At 39.7% G+C, this 27,541-nt stretch overlaps 1 protein-coding gene across 1 annotated transcript in view; it reads right to left on the bottom strand.

Annotated features, from left to right (window-relative positions):
- FREM1 (FRAS1 related extracellular matrix 1) overlaps nucleotides 1–27,541 on the bottom strand; it is a 145,735-nt gene that overhangs the window by 15,146 nt on the left and 103,048 nt on the right. The window contains exons 24-28 of the mRNA XM_065908057.1: nucleotides 26,453–26,867; nucleotides 18,036–18,237; nucleotides 17,199–17,343; nucleotides 7,659–7,788; nucleotides 4,697–4,769 (exon numbers count right to left, since the gene is read on the bottom strand). Coding sequence (XP_065764129.1) covers nucleotides 4,697–4,769; nucleotides 7,659–7,788; nucleotides 17,199–17,343; nucleotides 18,036–18,237; nucleotides 26,453–26,867 — 965 coding nt within the window. The remainder of the gene's footprint in view (nucleotides 1–4,696; nucleotides 4,770–7,658; nucleotides 7,789–17,198; nucleotides 17,344–18,035; nucleotides 18,238–26,452; nucleotides 26,868–27,541) is intronic.

The following is a 27,541-nucleotide window of genomic DNA, read 5'->3' as shown; positions in this document are numbered from 1 at the left end:
GACTTGACAATGAAGAAAGCATATGAATACTAGGGCTTTTAATAATTAGAGAGCTCTTTTGACTCTCAAAGCCCGTAAAGTTAAGCAGCGGTCAAATAAAAATCCAATACAAAAAATTTTTTCCCAAGTCTCAACCATTTGCCCTTATTTCAAGAATTTTTTTTTTTTTTAATTATAGTAACTCCATCCTCCCACCTTTAAAGAAAACTCCTTAACGTTTTTTAAAACCTTATGGAGTAGAACCATATAATTAGAGAAAATCTATTCCAAGTTTCACTGAAGTACTTTTGATTTGTTTGCCTGCATTTCAACTCTGCTTCTATGTTTACCAGGTGTGCACATAAGATCCACTTTTTTTGGTTAATGGGGTTAGAAATAAGAATTTTCTTAGTCTTTCTTTTTCCTTCCTCTCCCACCTTCAAGGTGCAAAGTATTTGTGAAGTCACAGTGATTATAAACAATTTCAGAAGGCTTGAACTGGCCCCCTGTTCCCACAAACAAAAGGTGCTGAAGAGGAAAGAGAAGTGTCAGGTTATGCAGACAGAGTCCACTTTAGAGAGTGAGTTAATTCCTGGATATTTTCCTGCAAAACAGATTTCACTATTGAAAGACATTTTCTCAATTTTTTTTTTTTTTTTTTTTTTTTTTTTTTGCAAATGCCACATGAACTGTTCCTTTAGAAAACATTTTGACTCTTAGGCACGGTGAAGTCTCAATTAAGAATGTAGCAAAGCCTTCAAGAACACTTATTTTAAAGGAAAACAATCATTTTCTTAAGAATATTTGCACTTTGACTCTAGATTAGGCACAATCGCAGGATGTCAAGTAGTCAGGGTTTGTTTTCGATTTGGCACAAAACTGCCAGGTGAGTACAGATCCCTAGAGCAAAAAGTCCCTCAGTTTCTCTTCAGCTTCTTCCAAGAGCCCTCAAACCTTAAAATATTCACTCTTTGATTTCTCACTCTCTGTTTCTTCCCCAATCATGGAAACCACTGCTTTTAAAGAAATAAGCAGATTACCTTGGGTAAAAGAGGTGGGAATGGGGATGAAGACATCAGATCTAAAAGAGGTAAGGATTAACAAGATGGGAGTAAGTAAGTACTTGCAGGATCAGTGGACAGGGGGAAATGTAACATTTTCCAAAGGAAGATAACAGTTTATGAAAGTTTCTGGCTAATGAGTTCCATAACAATGAGCAGCCAAATGTTGTTTCCTTTTCATTTATAAACTATGTTTTCTTATTTTCTTCAAATGTTTAAATAATCTCTAAACTCTTAACTTGCATCTGGTCCCATTACTTCATGGAAAATAGATGGGGAGACAGTGGAAACAGTGTCAGACTTTATTTTGGGGGCTCCAAAATCACTGCAGATGGTGACTGCAGTCATGAAATTAAAAGATGCTTACTCCTTGGAAGGAAAGTTATGACCAATCTAGACAGCATATTAAAAAGCAGAGACATTACTTTGTCAACAAAGGTCCATCTGGTCAAGGTTATGGTTTTTCCAGTGGTCATGTATGGATGTGAGAGTTGGGCTGTGAGGAAAGCTGAACACGAAAAAAATTGATGCTTTTGAACTATGGTGTTGGAGAAGACTCTAGAGAGTCCCTTGGACTGCAAGGAGATCCAACCAGTCTATCCTAAGGGAAATCAGTCCTGGGTGTTCATTGGAAGGACTGATGCTGAAACTGAAACTCCAATACTTTGGCCACCTTATGCCAAGAGTTGACACATTGGAAAAGACCCTGATGCTGGGAGGGACTGGGGGCAGGAGGAGAAGGGGACGACAGAGGATGAGATGGCTGGATGGCATCACTGACTCAATGGGTATGAGTTTGAGTAAACTCTGGGAGTTGGTGATGGACAGGGAGGTGTGGCGTGCTGAGATTCATGGGGTTGCAAAGAGTCAGACACGACTGAGCGACTGAACTGAACTGAACTGAACTGAACTGACACTCTTAACTATTTAGAGCCTCCAGACGTCTTTAATATGTACTCAAAACAGCATGCAAACTCTTCCAGAAAAATGGGCATTTCTCTCACCCAGAGAAACCTGCAAGGGGACTGCTCAAAATCCACCCAAAGCCCAACTCACTCCTGATCTTGTCACAAACAGACCTCAAGTAATAAAGACGATAGACAACAAAGACTCTTGCCTCTCAAAAAGTGGAAAGACCGAACCTGCCTTAATCTGAAGTACATACAAGTCACAGTGCAAGTGCATCAAGTCCTTTTGCCTTGAGGTTGATCAGAACCAGTGCCTGTGGTAACTCAAGGGTAAACTTCAAAGCGTAATACGAATAGTTCTTCTCACCAAGGGCGGTCAGGCTGAGGAACAAGCTGAGGCAAGTCAGAAACTTAAGCATGGTAGGAAGGAAGCCAGTAGCAATATTGGGGTTGCTGTTGTTCAGTTGCCCCGTCGTGTCTGACCCTTTGCGACCCCATGGACTGCAGCACGCCAGGCTTCCCGTCCCACACCTTCTCCCGGAGTTTGCCCAAGTTCATGTCCATTGTATCAGTGATGCCATCCAGCCATCTCATCCTCTGACACCTTTTTCTTCTTCTACGCTCAATCCTTCCCAGCATCAGCGATTGTGCCATGTCAAATGTGAGGCTCTTTGTTATAGGTTGTGTCGCTCAGAAATCCCTACGGTGGAGTCCTAAACTTATTTGAAAATAAGGGCATTACAGATGCAATTCACATGAAGTCATACTGGAGTAGAGTGGACCCCTAATCTATTATGACTAGTGTTGTTATAAAAAGTGGGAATCTGGACACAGACACACGCAAGAATGCCTGACTCAGACAAAGGCAGAGATTGGGTGATACAGCAGAAGCCAAGGAAGCCCAAGGATTCCAGCAGAGCATCAAATCACGGAAATGAGGATGGAACAGATTCCCTCTCAGCCCTCAGAAGGAATCAACCCTGCCCACATCATGATCTTGAATTTCTAGCCTCCAGAACTGTAAGAAAACAAATTCCTGTTTTAAAGCTACCAGATTTGTGATACTTTGTTAGGACAGCCCCAGCAAGCAAATACAGTCACCAAACATTATATAACTTGCAATCATGTCCAACTCTGTGACCCTATGGATTGTAGCCCACCAGGCCCCTCCCTCCATGAAATTCTCCAGGCAAGAAAACTGGAGGGGTTGGCCATACCCTTCTCCAGGAAATCTTCCCAACCCCAGGATCAAACCCAGTTTTTCCACACTGCAGGCAGACTCTTTACTAACTGAGCCACCAGGGAAGCCTGAGCTGCAGAAAGGCATTCTTTTCCATGTTTAATAGTAAGTTATCAGTTTTGAAGTGGTGATGGTATTCAGGCAATTTTGTTTTGCCTTTGCCAAAACGTCATGGGTCAGTGGCAGACAATGGCAAAAGTTTTGGTCAGGTGGTCGGTTCTTAGAGTACAGAACGTGTCCTCTGCAGGAGAGCACAAAGGTACAAGCCCTGGCTGCCTCTCAGAGCTTTTCCATTCATCCCTGGGCAGGTGATCAAGGTCTATCCCACACAGAGGGAAAGAGAGAGAGCCATTCAGTACAGTGAGGGGGAGCTACCAGCCCCCATCTATAGCAGCCAGAGAAAGGGGGCATGGCTTCTGCCTTGGTGCCCCTGCCAGGCACAGCTGCCAAAAGTATGTCTGTCTTTCAGGCTAAGTCCCCTTCTGCTGCTGCTATCTCCTCTAGGATGTCTTCCAGGATTTTTCTCAGCCAGCACAGCGGCGCATCCTTGGGGTCCTGATGCACTCTATCAATGAGTTGTTCTCATGTCTGTATTTCCCAAAGGATAGAACATCTGTGGGGTAGTTCCCTAGTAGTTCAGCTGATAAAGGATCCATCTTCTATGCAGGAGACCCCAGTTCGATTCCCAGGTAGGGAAGTTACCCTGCTACCCACTCCAGTATCCTCAGGCTTCCTTGGTGGCTCAGATGGTAAAGAATCCACCTGCAATGCAGGAGACATAGATTTAATCCCTGGGTTAGGAAGATCCCCTGAAGAAGGGAATGGCTACCCACTCCAGTCTTCTTGCCTTGTCCAGATTGCCCAGATTCTGGATAATCTCCATGGACAGAGGAGCTTGGCAGGTTACGGTCCACGGGGTCTCAAACAGTCGGACGTGAGTGAGCAACAAAACGCAGCACAGCACAGAACATCTACAAGAGTGGGCCCCATGCTTTTATATTCACTTTTGCACCTAGCAAATTTTTTCCAAAGGCCTAAAACAAAATAGGTGTTATCTAATTAAATAATGATTTTCCCTGAAAGCTGCTCATATCAAGCTATTCCAAGACAGATAATTTAGAAATGCCCTTTAGGAATTGGAATCTACATGACTATAACATTCTGAAGTTTTCCATCAAAATATGAGACAATTACATCATTTCAGCTTTGTGTCAGACCTTTAAATCATTTTCTAAAATGGCATTTCTTCTGGATTTTTGGATCTTTGCTTTAATATTTTATATATTTTATTTGTTATGATCTTTCATCTCATTTAAAATAAAATATCCACTAGTAATAAAATAAAATATGAGGCACAAAACTCAAGGCCAAACTGATCTCTCTGGAAGCGAGGTAGTACTGTTCCCTGAGGAGCTCTAGTTGGCTGAAGTTGCATAATAGTCTGTCTTTTCCACAATCTCTAGACTGTCTTACAAAAACATGAAACAAAGTATAGACACACAGTGTACCTGGGTCAAATTGAACCAGCTTCGATGGAGTCATGGTGAAATCCTTTCCAAGTGTAGCTGACACTTGGTTGACCTTAAGAGGGAAAAAAAAAAAAGAAGACATTCTTTTAACAAAAATATGCTGTGATAGAGAAATACCGAGTCTAATCTCATACTAGATTAACTCATGTTCTTAAATCTGTTTCTAACATAAACTTATGTTTTATTATAACACATCATTTTGGGTCCATTTTCCTTAATGTTAATTTTTTTCCTAGACTAATATCAATGGAAGTAAACATAAAACTTTTTATTTTTTGGCTTCTCCTTTATAAATAATTCAGTTGTTGGAGAAAGTAATGTGAATTTTAAACAATATTTTTCTCTTTGCTACAGATATCATTTTATTCCATAGCCTTCCCTCTACCCCAACATGGTCCTAAAATCACGCCCTGGAGGAAAGGAAGGGAACAGAGGAGAGAAGGAAAAGTGGGCTCTCCTGACAAACAGTGCTGCTCTGTCAGCCAGTTGGAGGGATCCCACGAGCTCAGAGCGCAGCCTTCAGACCAGATGAACGAACACAAGTCCGGTCCATTCTCCTGTCTGGATGAAGCCATTCCCCTTCACAGGCAGGAAGGAGGGCTCTGTGGGGATGACGGACCTGGGGAACAGCCACACAGAGGCCACCCACACCCAGAACTCAAGGCTTTAGAACAACTTACAACAAGTAAGTTGTAAAAAAAAAAGAAAATTGCTCTAGTCTAAAGAGACTACTGGCTGCTCCCCTGTTCCCCTTCCCTGGGGCTGAAGGACAGAGATGATTTAAGGACTCTGATATCATGCCCTTAACTTCCCCCGAGGAGCCTAAATATATGTGAGGAACCCATATTTAGTTTGAAACATGGTTGAAAAAGAGTTTGAAAAAGAGGCTTCAGCTGGTTTGAAAAAGAGGTCATTGAATGAGATGTTTGGGAAAGTGGGTTACTCATTTCTTCACTTTCTTACAAGGGACGAAGGGCACAATTCAAAATGCACAGATTCTTATTTCTTTGGTCTCAGACATGATCTCCATTTCTGCCAAATACCCTAACATCTGCCAGTGGTCGGCAGTGGAAATGCTTTGCTCAAGAAGACTCCAGCCAGGTGAATAAAGCTGCACACGTAGAGAACCAATACGTGGACGCAGCGGGCAGAGGAGAGGGTGGGACGAACTGGGAGAGTAGCATTGACATATATACACCACCAGTGCAAAACAGCTATATATATTGATACATCGACATATAAACACCAACGTGTGCAAAATAGGTAGCTACCACGTGGGAAACAGACAGCTGCTGTATAGATAGGATGCTCAACTTGCTGCCGCGATGACCTAGATGAGTGGGCTGTAGGTGGGAAGGAGGAGATTTAAGAGGGAGGGGATACATGTATACACAGAGTTTATTCACTTTGTTATACAGCAGAAACCAATGCAACATTGTAAAACATTTATACTCCAATAAAAAAAAAGAAGAGTACTGCCTCCTAAGCCCCTATTTGCTCTTTCTCTATGATGCCAAGGCTCCTCCCAAACAACCTTTCCCTGTGGAAAGGCAGCCCATTGTACACCTGTACCCACCATATGCTGGGAGTTGCATTTCCCCGTGGGGATCTTGCACGTGCAATTACCTAGTATTTACCACCACTGAGTTTACAGAATCCTACGTGGGAAAAGAAATGGGCTAAAGTGAGGTGGTTGCAACAGTCAGTCCGGCTCAGGTTGGTGATTCAAACCAAGGCAACACAGAAGGTAGAAGCGCTTTCTTAAGCAGCCAATCAGCTCCGGTCTAAAGTGGCAGGCTGTGCTGCAGGCAGAGTGGTCCCTGAAAGACTCAGGCTCTTTGAGAAAGGCCTGCAGACACAGCCGGCAGCTTGACAGTGCGTGCTCAGCTTCAGCAGACAAAAGATTCCCTGTCACACCAGGACTGTTCTTCCTGCCTGGCAAGGTGAACAGTTCTGTGGCCCAAAACTCCAGACTAGAGCATATGGTGCTTCCTCTGGAGGCCCAGAAGATTATTAGGAAACCATCCACGCAGAGTCTTCCTTTTTCCATAACCAGTGTACTGGGAAGTTATAGGGGACACCAAGTTATCTGATCCTTTAACAATCATAAAGCACCCGTAGATCAGGGAAACAGAACCTATGCCCACTGGAAAGATAAATGCTGAGTCTGGTATATAGTATAATCTACGTGCACAAGCTTCTGAAGGTGATTTGAACTTATTATTGTAATTGAGACTTCACTGAGATGGCATTTCCCCCCAGAACCTAATATCACTGCTTTTTTTTCCCCCTTTAGATTAAGGAAGAAGTCTTTACCAGCATTAGTATGTACAGGCTTTTCATGCTCTCATTCTCCCAATGTGCAGTTTTTCTAGTGACTCCTTAAAAACGCTTCCATTTGCTCCATGTTCCACGTCAGCAGAAAGAAATATCAGGTGACTAGTCCAAAATTAATTATTGAAAATTTCTTATATTTCAGAGTGCCTCTATTGCTACATAGCCTCTTAACTTTGCATGACTTAGCTGATGCTTAAGACAGGTGTAATCCCTGACTTTTCTCATCCACTGAGACCATAGGAAGTGATCTTGGTGCATATGCTAAGAGAAAGCCATACAGGGACTGAAATTTGCAGACAACTTTCCTTTCCAAAGCAGAGTTTGGCCCAAGTTCACTAAGTTTGGTAGATCTTATGAAATCAAACTTCAAGAGTTAAAGATCAGATTTAAAAACTAAAGATGGGTTAGAAATAGCATATGTAGGAGCTAGTGTACCTTGATACATGATGGAGAGACAAAGAGGTTTTGTCCTTAGACTCTCTGGAACAGAGTAACACTCCTGCAGTTTGAAGTTTCCTTAGTTACTCTGAATTTCTCTAAGGAAATAGTCAAAGGCACCAACCAGCAACCTAGGCTTTAGCTTGAAAGATGATAGAGTTGTTACCTGTACACTCACAAAGGCCGAGTCCATGGAATATCCCCTTCTGGTGATTTCCAAGGGCAACGTGCCCATATTCTCACAGACCTCATATTCAGTCCGCGACCATTCAATATGAGACCACTTCAGTTCCAAACTATGCGTGTAAGAAAAGAAAAAAGAAAATCATAAGACATGCAAAGTGGAAACCTGTGGGGCTCCTCTGCTGGGTATAAAGCAACCACTGGTTCAAACTGGGAGAAAAAAGTGGTTCATCAACCTACACCAGTGCTACAAACTCCTTGCATATGTCTGGTACCTTTTAGTTCACAAAGAACATCTACTAGCATGATCTCATTTGTTACTCTCAATACTGCTATGAGGTAGACAGAACATGTATTAGAATTCTATTTTATAAATGAAGAAATAAGATTAAAAGCCTATCCAAGCTCTGCAGTTATCAATGATAAAGAAAGGGACTCAAACTTGACAGTGTTTGGAAGGCAAAGGAGCAGGTGGTTAAGTTCAAGGAGACATTCATTTTTGGAAAGGACATAGATACGAAACTTCTCTCCTATATTTTGGCCTCCTTCAGGGGTACAAGATCATTTCTAGGCACAGATCTCCTCTAAACTCAGGTTCAGTTTAATAACAAGATGTCTTTGAGGAGTGTCTAGGAATTAGAATGTGCATGTATGTTACAAGTTTATCCATCTCTCCTCTGTGCATGTGAAAGGACTGTACTAATATATAGCTTGATTGCAGCTTATACAACTGAATCAACCTGATAAAGAGAGAGTGGTCTTTTTTTCCACTCTATGTTTAGTGAGTCCAACATTGGATAGAAACTGACTTCTTTAATCCTCATAATACAAAGAAGTACTTTTTATTGTCTTTTTCCTTTTCTTCAGAAAAGAACACTGAGCTTAGAGAGGTTAAATAACCAGCTCGAAGGCAAAATGCTATGACAAAGCTAATAGACAGCAGAGATAGAATCCCGCACAGAAATCTGAAACCAAATGTTTTGTTCCTTCTCTACCATTCTTCTTCCCAACTAAATTTCTTCATGACTCTTGTGATCTGAGCTCAAGCAGTGGACTACAATTTTATCTTTATCCTGAAATATTTCCCCTTTTGAGGTGAGAAAACTTGAAATGGTTCACCTGAACAGTTCTCTTCAAAGGTTTTCTTACATTTTTTACCCCCATAACCTTAAGCAAGATAAAGACATGAACAATCTTCACTATGATCATTTAAGTCACTTCCATTGTTTTGGTTTTATTCATTTTCCTTTCACTCTCCATTCATAAAACCCTCAGAGTTTGCCTTACTGTATTCCCAAACGTCTACTTAGATTCAGGTCTTTCCTCTAGACTTTTAAATTTGCTTCTTACAGTGTTTTTCCTTGCAGAGCTAGAAATTCTGGGTGCTACCGAGTAGAGTGTGGAGTTTACAATTTCAAAGAACACGTCACACTTTCCTGGAGATCCTAATAGAGAGTAATACCAGTCAGTCATGTGTCACAGTCACATCCTATGTATTAAGTTCACTAGCAAAACAAACTCAACAGCACTGTGTTCTATTCTACCAACCAGAGGCCAGTGAGACAAAGTTAGTGTGGAAACATGGAATTATTCCAGAGGTTCAAGAATTTGTATTAATATATATGTTTATTCAATCAATAGACATGACATTTATTGTTATTGGCATGCTGGGCTTCACAAAACTTTGACATGAAAATAGGATACTTATATTAAATAATATTGGGAATCTCATAGGCCTTGATGAAATCGATTTCAAATCTGACAGGAGACAGATCAAGAAAGAAAGAAATGACAATGCTTAAAAAATCACAAGATAACCAGCAACACGGATATTATAAATGCCAATAGAAATAACATGTTGCAAAGAATTCCTAAAGGATCCAGCCACATAAGAAAGGGAAACAAAATCAACAAGAATGATTGGAAGAGAAAACAAGAAATTAAAACAGGAAGGAAAAGGGAGCAGTGGGAACCAGTGAAATAGATACACAGGGATGGATTTCAACTAAGTCTGCATAAGGTTCAAATGAGTTTCAAGGTTCAATCTTCTAAGAATCTATTCATTGCTAATGCTAACCACGACCAGCAAAAATTCATCAATGTCACTCTGCAGGTCCAGATGACCTTGAGGTCTAAAGTGAAGTGTGATTTGATTACTGATCTAGATCCATAAGCGGATCATGCAGAGTGACATTCAGTTTCAAAGCATTAAGGGTTTTGGTGTTCGGGAACGTGAACACATCACCCTGATATATCTTTGGAATGCTGCACAATGCTTAGAGGTTAAGGTTGTAATTACACAATGTTCTATTTTACTTGCTTAAAACTATTCCCTGCAAATAATAAATACCTATTTAAAAGCTATGAAATTTAAACCAGGCTATATATTTTTCAGAAAAATATACAAATCATGAGGCACTTGCATACCTAGAGGATATGTGTGACACATGCTTTGAAAGTGTTTTTTGTTTTCTGCATACTGTATTTAAGAAGGTCTTTCTACACTGAGCCTACAGTTGCTTAAACTCTACACAAATCCTTGAAAGAAAATTAAGAGATGTAGTCAGTCAGCTGGGAATTCTCCCTGCAAGAAGCCACACAGAAGTATGTTTGGTATCATGTAGATAAGCAGGTGCAGAAGCCCATGAGAGAGCTGTGGAAAGCTCTGGACTGGGAGGTGTCAGGCAGACAGGGGTTGGTTCACATCTTCACATTTTAATGACTCCCCTCTTCTCTTCTCATAAAGTTAAGCTCGTTCTGAAGTCAGAAATGAAGTTTACAGACACACTTTCTGTGAAACTCACATAGCAATCATTGTAAGTCAGCAGGACACAAGAACTCCTCAAGCCAGGATTTCTTGGTCAGGATTTCTTCCTCAGGTCAGGATTTCTTGGCCTTGGAACTCCTGACATTTGGGACCAGGCCATTCTTTGTGGTGGGAGGCTGTCCTACGCACTGCAGGATGTGTCCCAGTGGGGACCTCCTCACTGATCTAGTGGTTAAGACTCTGCCTTCCAATGCAGGGGGCACAGGTTCTATCTCTGGTCAGGGAATCAAGATTCCACATGCTGTGGGGTGCAGGCAAAAAAAAAAAAAATGTTTAGTAACATCCCTGGCTTCTACTCACTAGATCCATTAGATGCAGCCATGCCATTCCATTCCAGTTACAATAGTCAAAACTGTTTCCAGACATTTCCAAATGTCCCTCATGGGGAAAGTCATCCTCAGGTGAGAAACCTTCCTGAAGTGATTTCGCAGACTCATCACAACAGAAAATTCTATTTAATCTATAAGCCAAGTTGTGGTTCTCAACAACTATCGTGAATGAAAGACATAGTCTGTGGGGTCTGCCCAGACTATTTAATTTCTATTCCTCCATCCTATGTCTTTCACGATGTAGGGCTGAAACCATCACAATATTGTAAAGTAATTATCCTCTAATTAAAATAAAAATTAAAAAGTAAGGGCAACGGTACCTAGCATATGTAATAAAAAGATAAAACATCTCACATGAAAAAGAAATTAAATGGGATGAGACTTCCAGTTCTTCTTTCAGTCAAAGACAAGACAAACTGTTTAATTACCCAATTTAGCAATCTACCTCCACAGTGCAACATATGTAATCCCCCTTAATCTGATTAACTCATTTTCCAAAGTACATATAACATACTATTTAATTCACTTAGGTACTAAGGTAGTTAGCTAAGTAAACAGGGGTCTTTAGTTCACTGATGTATCACCAAGTGCCTTGTAGGGTGAGTGGGGCATAGTAAGTGCTCAATAAATGTTTGCTCAAGGAAAAAAATAAAAATAAAAATAAATAAAAAATATTTGCTCAAGGAAATAATGAACTTTGTTTAACCTACTGTTTGAAAAGCTAAATTAACCACTGAAACTTTTTTTCTTCCCAGTCTTATTCACATATTTCACACAGCTTGAAAAGAAAAATTCTAGGCCAGATGACCCTCACATGGTTTTTCTAGCCCTGACTTATTCTGGATTCTTTAGGTCATATTGAATTGCATTAGCTTGAGAGAAAGATGGCGTTGGTAAACGAGCATTCTATCATAAAACATGATGTCTTATTTTCTAAGGCATAGGCGTGCTTCTCAACATTTGACAGCATCTAGAAACAGCTTTATTTTTCGTAATGGGAGGAAGGTGATACTGGTATTTAGTGAGTGGAGTCCAGGGATGTTGCTAAATATCCTTCAATGTACAGGACACCCAATTCACCCTCCACTCAAGCCCCATGACGAAGAATTGTCTGGACCAAACAGTCAAGAGTGTTGAAGCAGAGTCAAAAATATATACTTTCTTATATTCTATTTTGTGGCTGTTGTTGCTCAGTCACTAAGTCATATCTGACTCTTTGGGACCTCATGGACTGCAACACGCCAGGCTCTCCTGTCCTTCACCATCTTCCAGAGTTTGCTCAGATTCATGTCTATCGAGTCGTGATGCTATCTAACCATTTTGTGGCTACTTGGTTCATTTATATGAAGGAAAAATGAACCAAAAGAACCACTTGGAATTAAACTCTATTTTGGGATTTGGGACATTAATCTAGGTTAACAAGCAAATGTGGAAAAGGTACTTGGCTGCTCTCTGCCTCAGTTTCCTCACTTCCCCAAGTACAATAATAATGAGTCTGTACTTCAAAGAGGTTGAATGAACCTTAATGAACACTTGTTAAGTACTCTGAGCTTCTCAGTGAAAGGTTTTATAGTAGCTAAAACTGTGATTAAATTATTCTTATAACTAGATCTTCAGTTATAATCAAGTAGCATATGACTTAAGAAAATCAAAATGTTAAAAAATATTTTCTAAGGATTCAATCCAAGACTTATCAGTTCAAAGAGGATGCTATTAAGCTCCATAAAAATGCTATGAACACCTGTGTTTTCCTTTCTGTCTTTCTCTCATGATAATGGAGAAACGGTGTTTAGTTAGGAAGCAGCATAGTGAGTACCCCAAACAAATGCTTTGGAGTAAGATACATCTCATAACCACTTATTAGCGTGTGATTATGGTCAGCTTCTCAGTCTCTCTGGACCACAATTTTCATCATCTGTAAAATGAGGGAAATTACATTCATGTCAAATGATGCAAATTAAAATGTGCTAATATGTATAAAGCACCTGTACACAGTGGGTGCTTAATAAGGGCTATTTCCCTTTCCTTCCTCTGTGGTTTCTTAGATCTAATCTAGAGACAAATACTTTAACTTCTGGCTTGCAGGTAACATGAAAGCTTTACCTAACCAAGAGTTTCAACCTCTTCCCCTATAACGTGTTTCATAAAAGTTGTTAAAGCATCACTAACTTCGCCTGCTAGGGAGGAGAAGGAGCGAGGTGCTTGGAATCATGGAACAGCTGGAGAAGCAATCTGAGTTATGAAGGACTTCAGCAGGGGTCAACTTTCATTCTGAAGTTCACCTTTTCTGCAGTGGGTGCAAGAAAGAGGTCAACACTGAACGCATGTTAAGAAACTGCCTTGGTCAGACGTCAGCTACATTCTGTGGTCTGCAAAGGTGTTTTTTGATGAATGATGAGGTCCTATGTGACAGAGTTTGGGTGGGATGCAGACCATCTTGAGATTCACACTGGACGTGAGAACAACATGTTAAGGCATGCGCTGAGAAGATGAGCACTCACATTGAGGTCAGGAGGTCATGGTGCACTGTGGGCTCTGCCATTTATTCATTTAGTGGCTGCTGGCCCATTACTTAAATGCTTTGAGCCTGATTTCCTTATCACCCTCAGAGAACTTTTTTGCAGATTAAAATGGAAAACATATGTGAAAGCACCTAGCACAGTGCCTGAAAACAACCAAATCTAAATTTTGATGCAAATTCCCGTGGATTTCAACGTTCTATAGTAACTTCTATTTACAAATGTCTCCTAAACATATCACATGAAAAGCTTGTGCCATGAGCTATTCTGGGGCAGGGTGGTCTTGGTTTTATAAGCAAATCATATAGAGATATGTTGCATAATATATCCCTCTCTTGAAGATTCCCAATGCACACATGCATCTTTGTGACTTTGGCAATGTGATGCATTACGCAGCACTCAAGCTAATTAGTGAGTCACAATAACTTGATCACATCAAGATTTCCTAACACTATTTCTAATGGAAAGTCTATTGACCCTTCAGGACTGATGCACAATAGAAATGCTGCCATAGCAAAAACTTATTAGCAATCAAGACTCCGGGACAATTCTCACTGAACATGAGTCCTTCTTATTCTATGAGGAGCCTCCTTTCTGCTCCTGATTGCATCCACCAGTCCCTTTAGCTTCACTGCAGAAGTTTTCACCCCTTGAAATAAACAGAATATTAATCTATTAATCCTAAACCAAACAAGAACACAAAGTTCACCGCATTTAGATTATTAACAAGAATATGGATTGTTCACTCTGTTAACATCTCAGAGTCCATTTCTAACCCATGATGGGCCTTAGCTGGCCACCAAAGGCCTCTGGGATACTTCAGTGAGTCATTGTCCCCTGCATGAATGCACAACAAGAGTAATCACCACCACAGGTCCTGTTTGTCAAGGACTTTAAATAGATGCTCCCACATGTTTTACCTCATTTGTTCCTCTAAATAAATTGTAATACTGCCTCCAAATTACAGATGAGATAACTAAGATAAATAAACACTTGACCTAGGTCAATGGCAAAGTCAAAGCCCAAACCCTGTTCTTTGGCTCTGAGTCCAGTGGTTTACTGTATATTATCTATCCCATGATCCCCAGTTTATTAGCCATGGAGTACACACTCATATTGAGACCTATAATTCACATTTAAGCTCCTTGAGGAGTAAGTCTTCTTCCTTTCTTGTTGCTTTGATGGCCAAAGATGTGAGAAAACTCTGGAGCTTAGTCTATGACTTCTTTCCCCTTAGGCCAGTTCAGCACACTCATTAAGAGTAGGCAAGAAGTCCTTTAGTGCAGTGAGGAAAATCACAGATTTGAGAGTCATAATTTCTGTACCAAAATCTCCGCTCCTTCTCTGATGAGCTGTATGACCTTGGAAAAGTCACTTCCTATCTCCTTGCCTCAGTCTCCTCACCTGTAAATTCTGGATTATGATGGTACCTAACTTAACGGTTGTTGTGATGATTAAATGAAGAGCAATGAAGTAGAGCAGAAAGCTATAGTATAAATGACTATGATTTATTCTATATAGGCAGCTACGTTCCTGCTAGCTCTGGGAAGACAGATCATTATTCATAACATTGTTTCCTACTGGAAAAAAAAGTTCTTCTTGTTCCAAAAAGTATATACTTACAATGAGTTTAGAGACAACTATATCCTTCAAAACCTATAAAGATAAGTGCTTAGTAACTTCTACCTGCTTTCCCCTCCACCCACTCTAGAGAAAACAACTTAATATATGTCGGATCAACTCAAAGTTATTTGGGGATTAACTCTCAGTGGACATATTTTGCATTATGTTCCACTGACTCCAATCATTACAAGCTGAATTAGAAACATCTTCAGCATAGGTCCCTGAAAACAGGTATCCAGTAGAAGTAGGAGTCTGTTTTAAAAGTCTCAAGTAAAGTTCTAAATTCTGAGGTTCTGTAATAAACTTGAAGATTATTCAAAATCATAAATCATCTTCAAAAGCAGTGTCCTTGGTTCAGTGAGGAATTGGGGGTGCAGGGGACAGTATGTAGAAACTTCCCTGGTGATCCAGTGGTTAAATGCTGTGCTCCCAATGCAGGGGGCATAGGTTTGACCCCTGGTTGGGGAACTAAGATTCTACATACTGCAGGATGTGGCCAAGGGTAAAAAGAGGTTTGTGGGTGAAGCAATATCAATCTAGCTCTATTTCTGTGTTCCCATGTGGAAGACCAATGGTCAGCATTAGATCAGTAGCAAGTCTGATCAATATTTTTATGTTTATATGTTGAACTATTAAAAAGCAAGCAAAATCAAGTTATTAATATTTTTGAGTAGGATTTTTTTAAAAATTCTTGAGAATTGAATACATTTGTCTGAAATTGCAAGTAGGTAACATATTTTCTATAAAGATTATAATCCCAAGGAGCCATTTTTCTGAGGCAAGAGCATTTTAATGGGAAGTGGGCATCTCTTTTAATTTTAAAGTGTCATGATAGAATTTTCATGTCAGGGTCCAGTTCTTCCTTGCCCACACTATTTCCCAGATGCTTATACTGTGCATCTGGCCTATAGTAGCCACTCAATAAAAACCTGGACCAGATTTTTTTTTTAATACTACTGGCAATAGAGGTGCAATTCTGAGAACAGGTTTTGTTCAAGATGCATTTTTCTAACAATGACTACAGAGACCTCTGCTGGCAGATACTGGAACTACAATTCAGGATCAGAAAGAAAAAGCAAAAATGAAGAGATCAGAGGTGAATTTCTCAATTTTCTTGTCTTTCTTTGTCCATACTCTGTCATAAAAGCCCCGTAAGAATCTGTCCTCATTATGGTGTGTGGTTTGATAGAGTCAATACTAAAACTAGAATAAATGAACAACTTTTCTCTGAGGTGAGTGGGAAGGGTATCAAACTTTGAAAGAAAGAAAAAACACCGTACGTGGAGAACTGGATTGTGATTTCTGGGACCATTTGATAGCTGTTATTCAAGGTGTACCTTAAAAAAAATCTAGACTAGTGACCTGGTAAGTGAAATTACTATGGTCTGTTAATATGGTTAATTTTGAGGATATGATACTCTGGTTTTTCTGAGGGCCTTATATTTGACACAACTTCAACGTATTACTTAATACCTCCCCCAAGTCTGTTTTCCTCTTTCACACTGTCTTCACCTTACCCATGTTAGGTTTATTAACTTACAAAAGGAGTCGCTAGTAATTGCTTGGGTTTGGGGTGAAGAGAAGTTGTTTTGCTAAACTTTCCTGATTCCCTCATTCTCTAGATATTTTAGAAATTTAGATTTAGGAAACTGTGGGTCCTAACACAGTCCTAGAGTGACCTCTTGCTGCATGATATGTACATGAGCCTACAAGCCCAGTCCTGGATACCAGTGAATCGTCAAGACAGAAACCTCTGTGGGTATGTAAATGCATGCATAAAATGAATGACCCAGCCCCAAACAACTAAACTTTTTAACACTCGCATATTCTGTGATCATCAAGCAGCAACAGAAGTTTGAACTTCCCTGGTGGCTCAGTGGTAGAGAATCTGCCTGCCAATGCAGGAGACACAGGTTTGATCCCTGATCCAGGAAGAATCCCTGGAGGAGAAAATGGAAATCCACTCCAGTATTCTTGCCTGGAAATCCCACTGACAAAGGCGCCTGGAGGGCTACAGTCCATGGGGAAGCAAAAGAGTCAGATACGACTTAGTGACTCAACAGCAACAATAGAAGTTTCTCTTTCCAAAATAAATTCTATGAGTTTGGGAAGTCATCTATCAATTTGTCCTCTTAGATTCTGTTTAAAAAAAAACATTTTACTTTCCTCATCAGATACATTCTGGACATTATATGCAGGACTATTTAATAAGCAAAAGAATCTACCTTTGAGGAGTAGCAGAGTTCCCTGTTGGATCCATGACTTGAAATTCCATGGTATCTGAATTTACTTCCAAGGATGGGTTTATGATGTAAAGAATGATCTTACTACTTAAGTCCTTTTGGCTAAATTGCTCATGGATAAATTCACCTACAAAAAAGAAGTAAATGATTTTCATCAGTAATCAAACAAAATATTAGATAAGAGCTGATACAATATTTATGGCTGTTTTATTTTTAAACTTCTCTTTTAAAATACTTAAAGTAAATCTTTTAAAGAAATTAATAAAATGTAACCATCTTAAAACTCAAAGTCAATGAGCTTAAATTAGGCTTCAAAATTACTTTGTTTCAAACATTATACCTTAAATATGAAAACAGAGTGAATAGGAAAATCTAGCAATAAAATCTAAAATTCTGTGCCATCCTGTGATAACTATCTTCATAAAGTAGAAATAACATACAATTCAGAGGAAACTTACATCAAAAAACTGTTTATAATGAACTTACATCACTCAGAAATTCATGATATAAGAAAATGAGTCACAAATATGAATTTGGTCCTGACAATGTATTCCTATGAATACCTTACAATCTAGCTGTTGAAAAAAAAGTTATACAAAAGAAACAGTTGTGAATCAGTATCTAGTTCTCCCACTCAAGATGAATTTAGGAAAACTCAGCTTTAAATCCTCTTTAGCATGGATACTGACTTATAAACTGCATCTATCAGTAAGGCTTGGGGAGTATTTACCAAATGGGCCTGAACTCAATTACAAATTACCCTCTAGATTGCCAACCACTGAGTATTTTAAAATGAGCAATGATTAAGGAAGGGAGTACCTGTCATTGAGTTCTCCAGATGCCCGTGTTGGGGGCCTCGTAAAATCTTAAAGATGATCTGATTGTCATCAGTGTCGGGGTCTGATGCCTTCAACACGCGGGAAGTGATGTAAATCCCGTAACAACCATTTTTCAGGAGCCCTACTTGAGAAGGGGAATGCAAGTGTGTGACGCGGGGGGCCGCTTTGTCCAACTGGTCCACCTGAATGATCAATAATCACACACAACGTTAAGCAAAGGCTTCTCATTCCCAAGCAACACAGGGGCTTAAATGGTTCAACAATGACAAACTCTCCTGAATTTCAGATTCCTTATCCTCCTCATTGGTTAACCTCTGTTAAAAGCTACCTCATTCACAATATCTTCAGCAAATATCATAGAACCCAGAAGAGAAGGCAACCTCCTGTTGTAAGCTTTGACTCAGCTTTGTTTATTTGCCCACTGTCTGACTCCCCCACTAGACCTAAGCTCCCTGATGGCAGGCACCGTGTCTTTTTTCCCCTCAACTATTCCCTGCACCTGGCACAATGCCCAACTGCTACAGAAGCTCAGGAAATGCTTGTTGGATGAATATATCAAAACTGACCCAGGAACTGTATTGCAAACTTAATATTAGTTCTACGAAAGCATTTCCCCCTTCTCCCAGTGCTCGGTAATTTACAGAAATAATGCTATAAAGGTCTACAAACACACTGAACCTTTCTTTGTCACGTCTTGGTTTAAATAGCAAAAATATTGAGTAGCAATAAAAATACTTCAGTAAAAAAAGTGGAAGGTGCTTAGCTATGGGTATTGAGTATTTGTTTTATTGATAGAACCAGGTAACCGAACAGGTAGACTCAATTTGTAAAGGCTGTGATGGGCAATTACTCATGAGTGGAAGAGGTACATAAGTCAGACACTACCAAGGACCTCACTTGCATATGGTATGGAATCATCAGAAATAGAAATGACTCTTATCGGTTACGGAGGGAACATCTTTGGAAGAATTAGCATAATTCGTCACTGATACCACAAACGAGATACAAGAACACAATCTTTGTTCCTTCATTTCTAATCACACAAATCTTAACTTTAACCCCAAATGAAACTATTGTAATTCTAGCAAAGTAAACGAGTGTCCACAATAAGACCATATTTTTGTGTGTTTATATAATAAACTGCCAGTCAGCTATTGATAAGAAAAAGAGATAGGATAAACTAGTAACAAAAAAAGTTCCACAATTCAGTGTTAACCGATAAAAAATGAAAACCAGAAAGTTTCAGAATACCATTTGTGTTCAAAACAAATACATAAATATGTTCACACAGACATAGACAAAATTTTGGGAGCATGTGTACAAACATGTTCATTTGTCTTCAGGTGGGAAAAATAACTTCTTTGAGTATTTCTATATGGAATTTTTTAACGGTGAAATATTTTTCTGTTAAGTTGGCAATCTGCTTTTTTAAATAAAAAAGTAATCACACCTCACATTGTTAAATGTTTGAAGAAATAGACATTTTTATATTTTGTTGGAAGGAAAGCAAATTAGTGAAAACCTTTTGGAGATAAATTTGACATACATGTATGTTAATAGCATGCATATACTGTGATTCAAAATTTCTACTTTTGCAGTATACCCTACAAAAATAGATATGTAGACAAAGAATATATATATGAATATTAATTAAAATATAATTTGTAATAGCAATTAATAAAAAATTCCATAAAACTTGGAAGTCCTACAGAGGAATTGTAAACTATCTCTGCCTGAGATTGAGTGCCATGCAGCCTTTATCAATTATGTTATCAAGGAAGGTTTAATGACGTGTGGAAATTTTTATGAGTGGAAAGAAGTAATATGCTTAATAGTACATAGAATATCATCTCTTTTTCATTTCAGTAAAAGACTGCAAGCAAGCCACTGACAACAGTGGGATAATGAAGAATTATTTTCTAGACCTTTTCTGTAGTTTATGAATTTTTTAACAACAATTATTTTGTAAGCTGAAATAGCAACACACAGTTTCAAAGGTTACAGTCATTCTCCTTTCCTAAAAAAGTGAGAATGGCGCCCTCAGAGCTGTGAGGTGGGGAGGCAGTTATCATGGCCTTTTGGGGAAGAAGCTCCAGGGTGACTAGTAGGAAGTACAGTCAATGGCAAAAGAAGAAAAAAAAGATATTTTAAGACATGTGAGTAATCCTCAAAGTTGGTAAATACTTAAGTGTGGTGTTTTTTTTTTTTTTTAATTATATTTTCCTTAAAAATAGAAGCATTATAAAAGGAACAAACGCCTGCTGTGATCCTTTGCTTTTAAAAAGGTTAATATCTACACTTTGGTCTTTGGGCCCCCTGCTGTGTCTTTGGTCCTATTCTGTGTTAAAATCCATCCTAAATTTCTAGTTTCTTCTTCAAAAGCAGGTCTTTTGACTCAGGATACCAGAAGTATTTTAAAATATTAGAGTACAGACATTTTTTTTTAAAAGGCTACATCCTTACAACCATTTGTGTTGGATTTACTAAAACTTATGTCACACTTGCCTAAACCATAGGAAGCAGCGACACTGGTCCTCTGTCCCTCACCCCCACCCCCATCTCCTTCTAAAAGATTACAGAAATCACTGCACTGAGATTGCAGAATCTTGGTCAGCAACACAGGAAAACCATAACTCACAAAGATACATGTGCCCCATGTTCATAGCAGCAGTATTCACGATAGCCAAGACACGGAAGCAACCTAAATGTCCATCGACAGATGAATGGATAAGGAAGATGTGGTACGCAATGGAATACTACTCAGTCATAAAAATAAACGAAATAATGCCATTTGCAGCAACATGGGTGGACCTGGAAATCATACTAAGTGAAGTAAGTTAGAAAGAGAAAGACAAATATCATGTACATGTATCATTCTGTGTGGTATCTAAAGATCACACAAATGAACCTATCTATGGAACAGAAACAGAATCACAGACATAGAGAATGGACTGGTAGAGAAGGGGTTGGGGGAGGGATGCAGTGGGAGGTTGGGATTAGCACATGTAAGCTCTAATATATATTAATAGAATGGATAAACAACAAAGACCTACTATATAGTATAGAGAACTATATTCAACATCCTACAATAAATCGTAACGGGAAAGAATACCTTAAGAAAGAAGGAATGTAAATATATGTACAGCTGAATCATTTTACTGTACAACGGTAAGTAACACATTGTAAATCTTCAATTAAAACAAAGACGCAGAATCTTAGACAGAGAGACAGGATTTCCTACAAAAATGAATGTCAGATTGGTGCCTGTTGGTATCAATAAAAGACAACTGTGTTTTGTGTCTAAGTCCTGTAGCTTTGCCCTAAGTTACTCAGTTTGGGAACATAAGTGGTACACCTATGTTTAGAAGATTCAGTTCAGTTCAGTCGCTCAGTCGTGTCTGACTCTTTGCAACCCCATGGACTGCAGCATGCCAGGCCTCCCTGTCCATCACCAACTCCCGGAGCCTACTCAAACTCATGTCCATTGAGTCTGTGATGCCATCCAACCATCTCATCCTCTGTTGTCCCCTTCTCCTCTGCCTTCAATCTTTCCCAAAATCGGGGTCTTTTCCAATGAGTCAGTTCTTCGCATCAGGTGGCCAAAATAGAGTTTCAGCTTCAGCATCAGTCCTTCCAATGAACACCCAGGACTGATCTCCTTTAGGATGGACTGGTTGGATCTCCTTGCAGTCCAAGGGAATCTCAAGAGTCTTCTCCAACACCACAGTTCAAAAGCATCAATTCTTCAGCACTCAGCTTTCTTTATGGTCCAACTTTCACATCCATACATGACTACTGGAAAAACCACAGCTTTGATTAGCAGATATTTGTTGGTAAAGTAATGTCTCTCCTTTTTAATATGCTGTCTAGGTTAACAGCTATTCTTTCAAGGAGCAAGCGTCTTCTAATTTCATGGCTACAGTGAATTTTGTACAGTGAAATCTGCAGTGATTTTGGAGCCCCCCCCCCAAAAAAAAGTCTCTCACTGCTTCCATTGTTTCCCTACCTATTTGCCATGAAGCAATGGGACCAGATGCTATTATCTTAGTTTTCTAAATGTTGAGTTTTAAGCCAACTTTTTCACTCTCCTCTTTCACTTTCATCAGGAGGCTCTTTAGTTCTTCTTCGCTTTCTGCCATAAGGTTGGTGTCATCTGCGTATCTGAGGTTATTGATATTTCTCCTGACAATCTCAATTCCAGCTCGTGCTTCCTCCAGCCCAGCACTTCTCATGATGTACTCTGCATGTAAGTTAAATAAGCAGGGTGACAATATACAGCCTTGACGTACTCCTTTCCCAATTTTGAACCAGTTTGTTTTTCCATGTCCAGTTCTAACTATTGCTTCCTGATCTGCATAAATATTTCTCAGGAGGCAGGTAAGGTGGTCTGGTATTTTCATCTCTTTCAGAATTTTCCACAGTTTGTTGTGATCCACACAGTCAAAGGCTTTTGTATAGTCAATAAAGCAGATGTTTTACTGAAACTGTCTTGCTTTTTTGATGATCCAGAGGATGTTGGCAATTTGATCTCCAGTTCCTCTACCTTTTCTAAATCCAGCTTGAACATCTGGAAGTTCACAGTTCACATACTGTTGAAGCCTGGCTTGGAGAATTTTGAGCATTACTTTGCTAGTATGTGAGATGAGTGCAACTGTGTGGTAGTTTGAGCATTCTCTGTCATTGCCTTTCTTTGGGATTGGAATGAAATCTGACCTTTTCCAGTCTTGTGGCCACTCCTGAGTTTTCCAAATTTGCTGGCATATTGAGTGCAGTACTTTCACAGCATCAGCTTTTAGGATTTGAAATAGCTGAACTGGAATTCCATCACCTCCACTAGCTTTGTTCATAGTGATGCTTCCTAAGGTCCACTTGACTTCACTTTCCAGGATGTCTGGCTCCAGGTGAGTGACCACAGCACCCTGACTATCTGGGTCATGATGATCTTTTTTGTATAGTTCTATGTATTCTTGCCACATCTTCGTAATATCTTCTGCTTCTGTTAGGTCCATACCATTTCTGTCCTTTATTGTGCCCATCTTTGCATGAAATGTTTCCTTGGTATCTCTAATTTTCTTGAAGAGTTCTCTAGTCTTTCCCATTCTATTGTTTTCCTTTATTTCTTTGCACTGATCACTGAGGAAGGCTTTCTTATCTCTCCTTGCTATTATTTGGAACTCTGCATTCAGATGGGTATATCTTTCCTTTTCCTCTTTGCCTTTTGTGTCTTTTCTTTTCTCAGCTATTTATAAGGCCTCTTCAGATAACAATTTTGCCTTTTTGCATTTGTTTATCTTGGGGATGATCTTGATCACTGTTTCCTATACAATGTCACAAACCTCCGTCCATAGTTCTTCAGGCACTCTATCAGATCTAGTCCCTTGAATCTATTTGTCACTTCCACTGTATAATCATAAGGGATTTGGTTTAGGTTATAACTAAATCAAATGGTCTAGTGGTTTTCCCTACTTTCTTCAATTTAAGTCTGAATTTGGCAATAAGGAGTGCATGATCTGAGCCACAGTCAGCTCCCAGTCTTGTTTTTGCTGACTGTATAGAGTTTCTCCAACTTTGGCTGCAAAGAATATAATCAGTCTGATTTCGGTATTGACCATTTGGCCTAACTCATCACTCAGTGGTGGTCAATGTCATATTTTCTTGCCAGAAAGAGCTCTTAAAAGCAAGAGACTGAGGGGGTCACCTCTTCTGCTTTACAGATGGGTCAGTCAATTCCTGAATTATTTGACTTCTCTGCTCAGAGACATCAGGAAGTTCAGGGCAGTTATGGGAGAAAGTTTGAGGCTTTCCTTCTGAGGTTTTTTATTTGTTTGTTTTATTTACACTAAAGGCAAGGAAAGCCTTGTACTTTTGATGAAAAACTTTTGCAACATGTATTCAACATTTCCCTATCAGTTAACTCTACAACTTCAAGAGATAAGGCTCTTGTGATAACTACATTCTAAAAGATACTTTTGCTGTTGGGAGAAACCTGTTTGAAGTTCTGGTACTCTCTTCAAACTCTAACCCCCTTTCCCTCCCTGTTCTGGAGTGTAGATAGGAACTCTTACACTGGCATTCAGAATTGATAATTCCTACAAAGTTGTAACCAAATAGAAGTGAAGTGAAGTCTCTCAGTCATGTCCGATTTTTTGTGACCCCATGGACTGTAGCCTACCAGAGTCCTCTGCCCCTGGGATTTTCCAGGCAAGAGTACTGGTGTGGGTTGTTATTTCCTTCTCCAGATAGACCAGAACATTACTTCAGATTGGGCAGTACTATGACATTTCTCTACATAGCATGGGGGTGGGGGTAGTCAGGAGTCAAGAAAAATATTAACTGACTGAAGAGTGGGAGGGAATTAACAACAATTAAAACATGTAATAAAAAAAATTAACTTTACTATGCACAAGGTATTTATTACATACTCTACCAATAATATCAACACCTTCTCTCTTCTCCCAGTATATCATAATCTCATTCCACTTTCTGGACCTCCTCATAGTCAAAGATTCATCTTATATCCACTCCATGTTATTAAAACTCCCCACTTTCATCCTCAGATCTCACCTGAGATAGAGACTGTGATGGTTAATTCTACATGCCAATTTAGCCAGGATGTTTGGTCAAGCTAGATGTTCCTGTGAAGGTATTTTTTTAGATGTGATGAGCATTTCAATCAATAGACTTTGAGTAAAGCAGATTACCCTCCCTAATGTGGGTGGGCCTCATCCATTCATTTAAAGGCCTTAAAAAAAAAGGCTGAAGTCTCTTGAAGAGGAAGGAATTCTGCCTCCAGACTGCTTTTGGACTCAAGACTGTAATATCAACTCCTTCCGAAATCTTCAGGCTGCTGGCCTGCCTTGTAGGCTTTGGAATGTGTCAGACCCCACAATCGCAAGAGCCAATTCCTGAACAGAAAACAATCTTTCTCTCTTCCTCTCTCTCTTATCATTTATATGCATATAAATTATATAATCCTATTGATTGTTTACCTGGAGATCCCTAACTAATACAGAGATGAAAGAGCAAGGGGAAATTATTATTATTTTACATAATCAGAATGTATTCCGCATTAAGACAGATTTACATCTTTTATGCTGTTGGTGGAAGTGTGTAGAACAGGGTGAACTGTATCCAAGGAGAGTGGATTCAAGGCTTTGAGAGCCAGAATCTACTTGATGTGTTTTGACTAAAAAAAGAAAAACACGTTATGCCCTCCAAGAATCATCGTAACAGTCATCATAACTGTGGCAGCACAGTACCAGGAAGGACACAGCACTGGGGATGAGGAAGACTGGAGCTCTTTCTGTGTGTTTGACCAAACTGTTTAATTTTTGAACTTCTGAACATCTATAAAATGGAAACAATAAAACTTAGTTCATTGGATTTTTATGAAAATTAAAAGAGATTTATATAAAGCAGGTCTGACCTACAGTTAACACTGTAAAATTATAGCTTCTGTAATTATTTTTCTCATCAATACATGGGTAGAACTGATGCAGCTCCATAAGTTTTTAGGTGTTTAATTGAAAACCATTAAAATTACAGTTAACCATTAACATGCTCTTGGAACTGCCAGGAGATCAAACCACTCAATCCTAAAGGAAATCAACCCTGACTATTCACTGGAAGGACAGATGCTGAAGCTGAAGCTCTATACTTTGGTCACCTGATGCAAAGAGCCAACTCACTGGAAAAGACCCTGATGCCGCGAAAGACTGAGGGCAAAAGGAGACGGGGAAGGCAGAAGATGAGATGGTTAGATAACATCATTGACTCAATGGACATGAATTTGAGCAAACTTCGGGAGACAGCAGAGGACAGAGGAGCCTGGCGTGCTGCAGTCCATGGGGTCACAAAGAGTCGGACAAGACTTAGCAATTGAACAACAACAATGTCAGTAGATAAGGTAGGCCAATAAGCATCATTATAACAGTATAGTTAGATACTATAAAAGCAATTATGAGACTGAATACCTAACATATTTCAGGCAACATGTTTGTACCTTGGATACCTTATCTTATTTAATTCTTACCACAATGCTGTAAGGCACGTTTTTTGAAGAACAAAACATAGAATTAGAAGAATCAAAAAACTCTTTTAAGTTCACACAGCTTTGAAAATACTGAAAGCAGAAATTCCAACCTAGGTGTCTGTCTCCAAATGTATTTTGGTCCTTTGTGCATTACCACTGACTCCAAAGGTCAGTCATTACCTTGTACACAGGCAGCACATCTGTTTTGTATTCATATTAACACGCCTGGCGCCTTGCTTAGTGCCTGGCATGCTATAGACACACATTATACATTTGAATGAAAGAAGGAAGGAAATAGGAAACAGTTCTCCTGGAAGTCATGTTCTCCTATTTCTGGCCATGAACTGTGTATTTGTTATACTTGCCTGGATGGTGAATGATACAGGTTCTTGCCACACTCTCCCATCCACAAGAAAGCCATTGTTTGTCCCATCTGAGACCATAAAAGTGAAGTGGTCAGTCCGAGAATCCCCTCCCAAGTGCCGATAGGCCACATGCCCGCTGTCCACGTCCAGCTGAGTGAAATTGTGTGGGATCAGCGCCATCCCCCGCAGGTAGAGCTGGCCATGCCGTGGGAGCTGGGCCAGAAGAAAGGTGAGCTTCTCTGCTGGAGTGTCAGGGTCGGTCAGCTGCAGGAGGTCAGGGGAGAGCAGGCCCGTGGCCCCTTCAACCAGTCTCAACCCCTTGTTCCTGGCCACCACGGGTAAGGCTGTGTCCACAGTCTCCAGTGTGATCTCAAAAACCCCAGGCTTGGTCTGAAGTCCATTGCTGACGATGAATCTGGCAAAGAGAGGCAAGGCAGCCTTCAACATGGATGCTTGTGTCACCATCTATTGGAATGAAATGATAACAATACACACCTTTACTCAAGGACATGTTGTGTTGGGATGTGAATGAAAGCTCAAGAGCAGATCTTTCAGGAGGACACCATTCTGTCCATTAAACCAGTCACTAGACAATGTGTACATGGACCCCAAGTATTGCTCAGCAGCATGGATGGTGGACTCCTGGGATGGGGCAGGTTAACTGTGCCAATGATCTTTCTCAGGCTTGTCAATACTTAGTGTCATTTCTTGCCCCAAATAGGAATTTCATAGTCCAGACTCTTTTGCAATTGTATTTTCTTTGTGAGATTTTAATAGACTCAGTTCTTAAGGCTGATCATTGGAAGCCCATCCAATAAAGTACTGAGTAGGCTGAATTTGGCTAATTCACTCAATTCATATATTTTTCTGATTGTTTTCACATTTGCCCATGACAAGATATGGGGGAGTTATGTTAGACAAATATTATTCCCCTGCTTTAAAGAAAAGAAAACTAGAGTGGAAAGATTCAGAAACATGGCAGATCATAAGGCAGGGAGGAGACAGAACTGGGACGGACACCCAGGTCCTCTGACGCCACACCTTCTGTTCTTGCAGTTTTAGTGATTGCTGGTTTAACAATCCACTAAG

This window comes from Muntiacus reevesi, chromosome 17 (assembly GCF_963930625.1).
Source record: "Muntiacus reevesi chromosome 17, mMunRee1.1, whole genome shotgun sequence".
NCBI classification, from domain to species: domain Eukaryota; kingdom Metazoa; phylum Chordata; class Mammalia; order Artiodactyla; family Cervidae; genus Muntiacus; species Muntiacus reevesi.
Note: the sequence above shows the minus strand (reverse complement) of the source record. Positions and strands in the feature narration are given on the sequence as shown.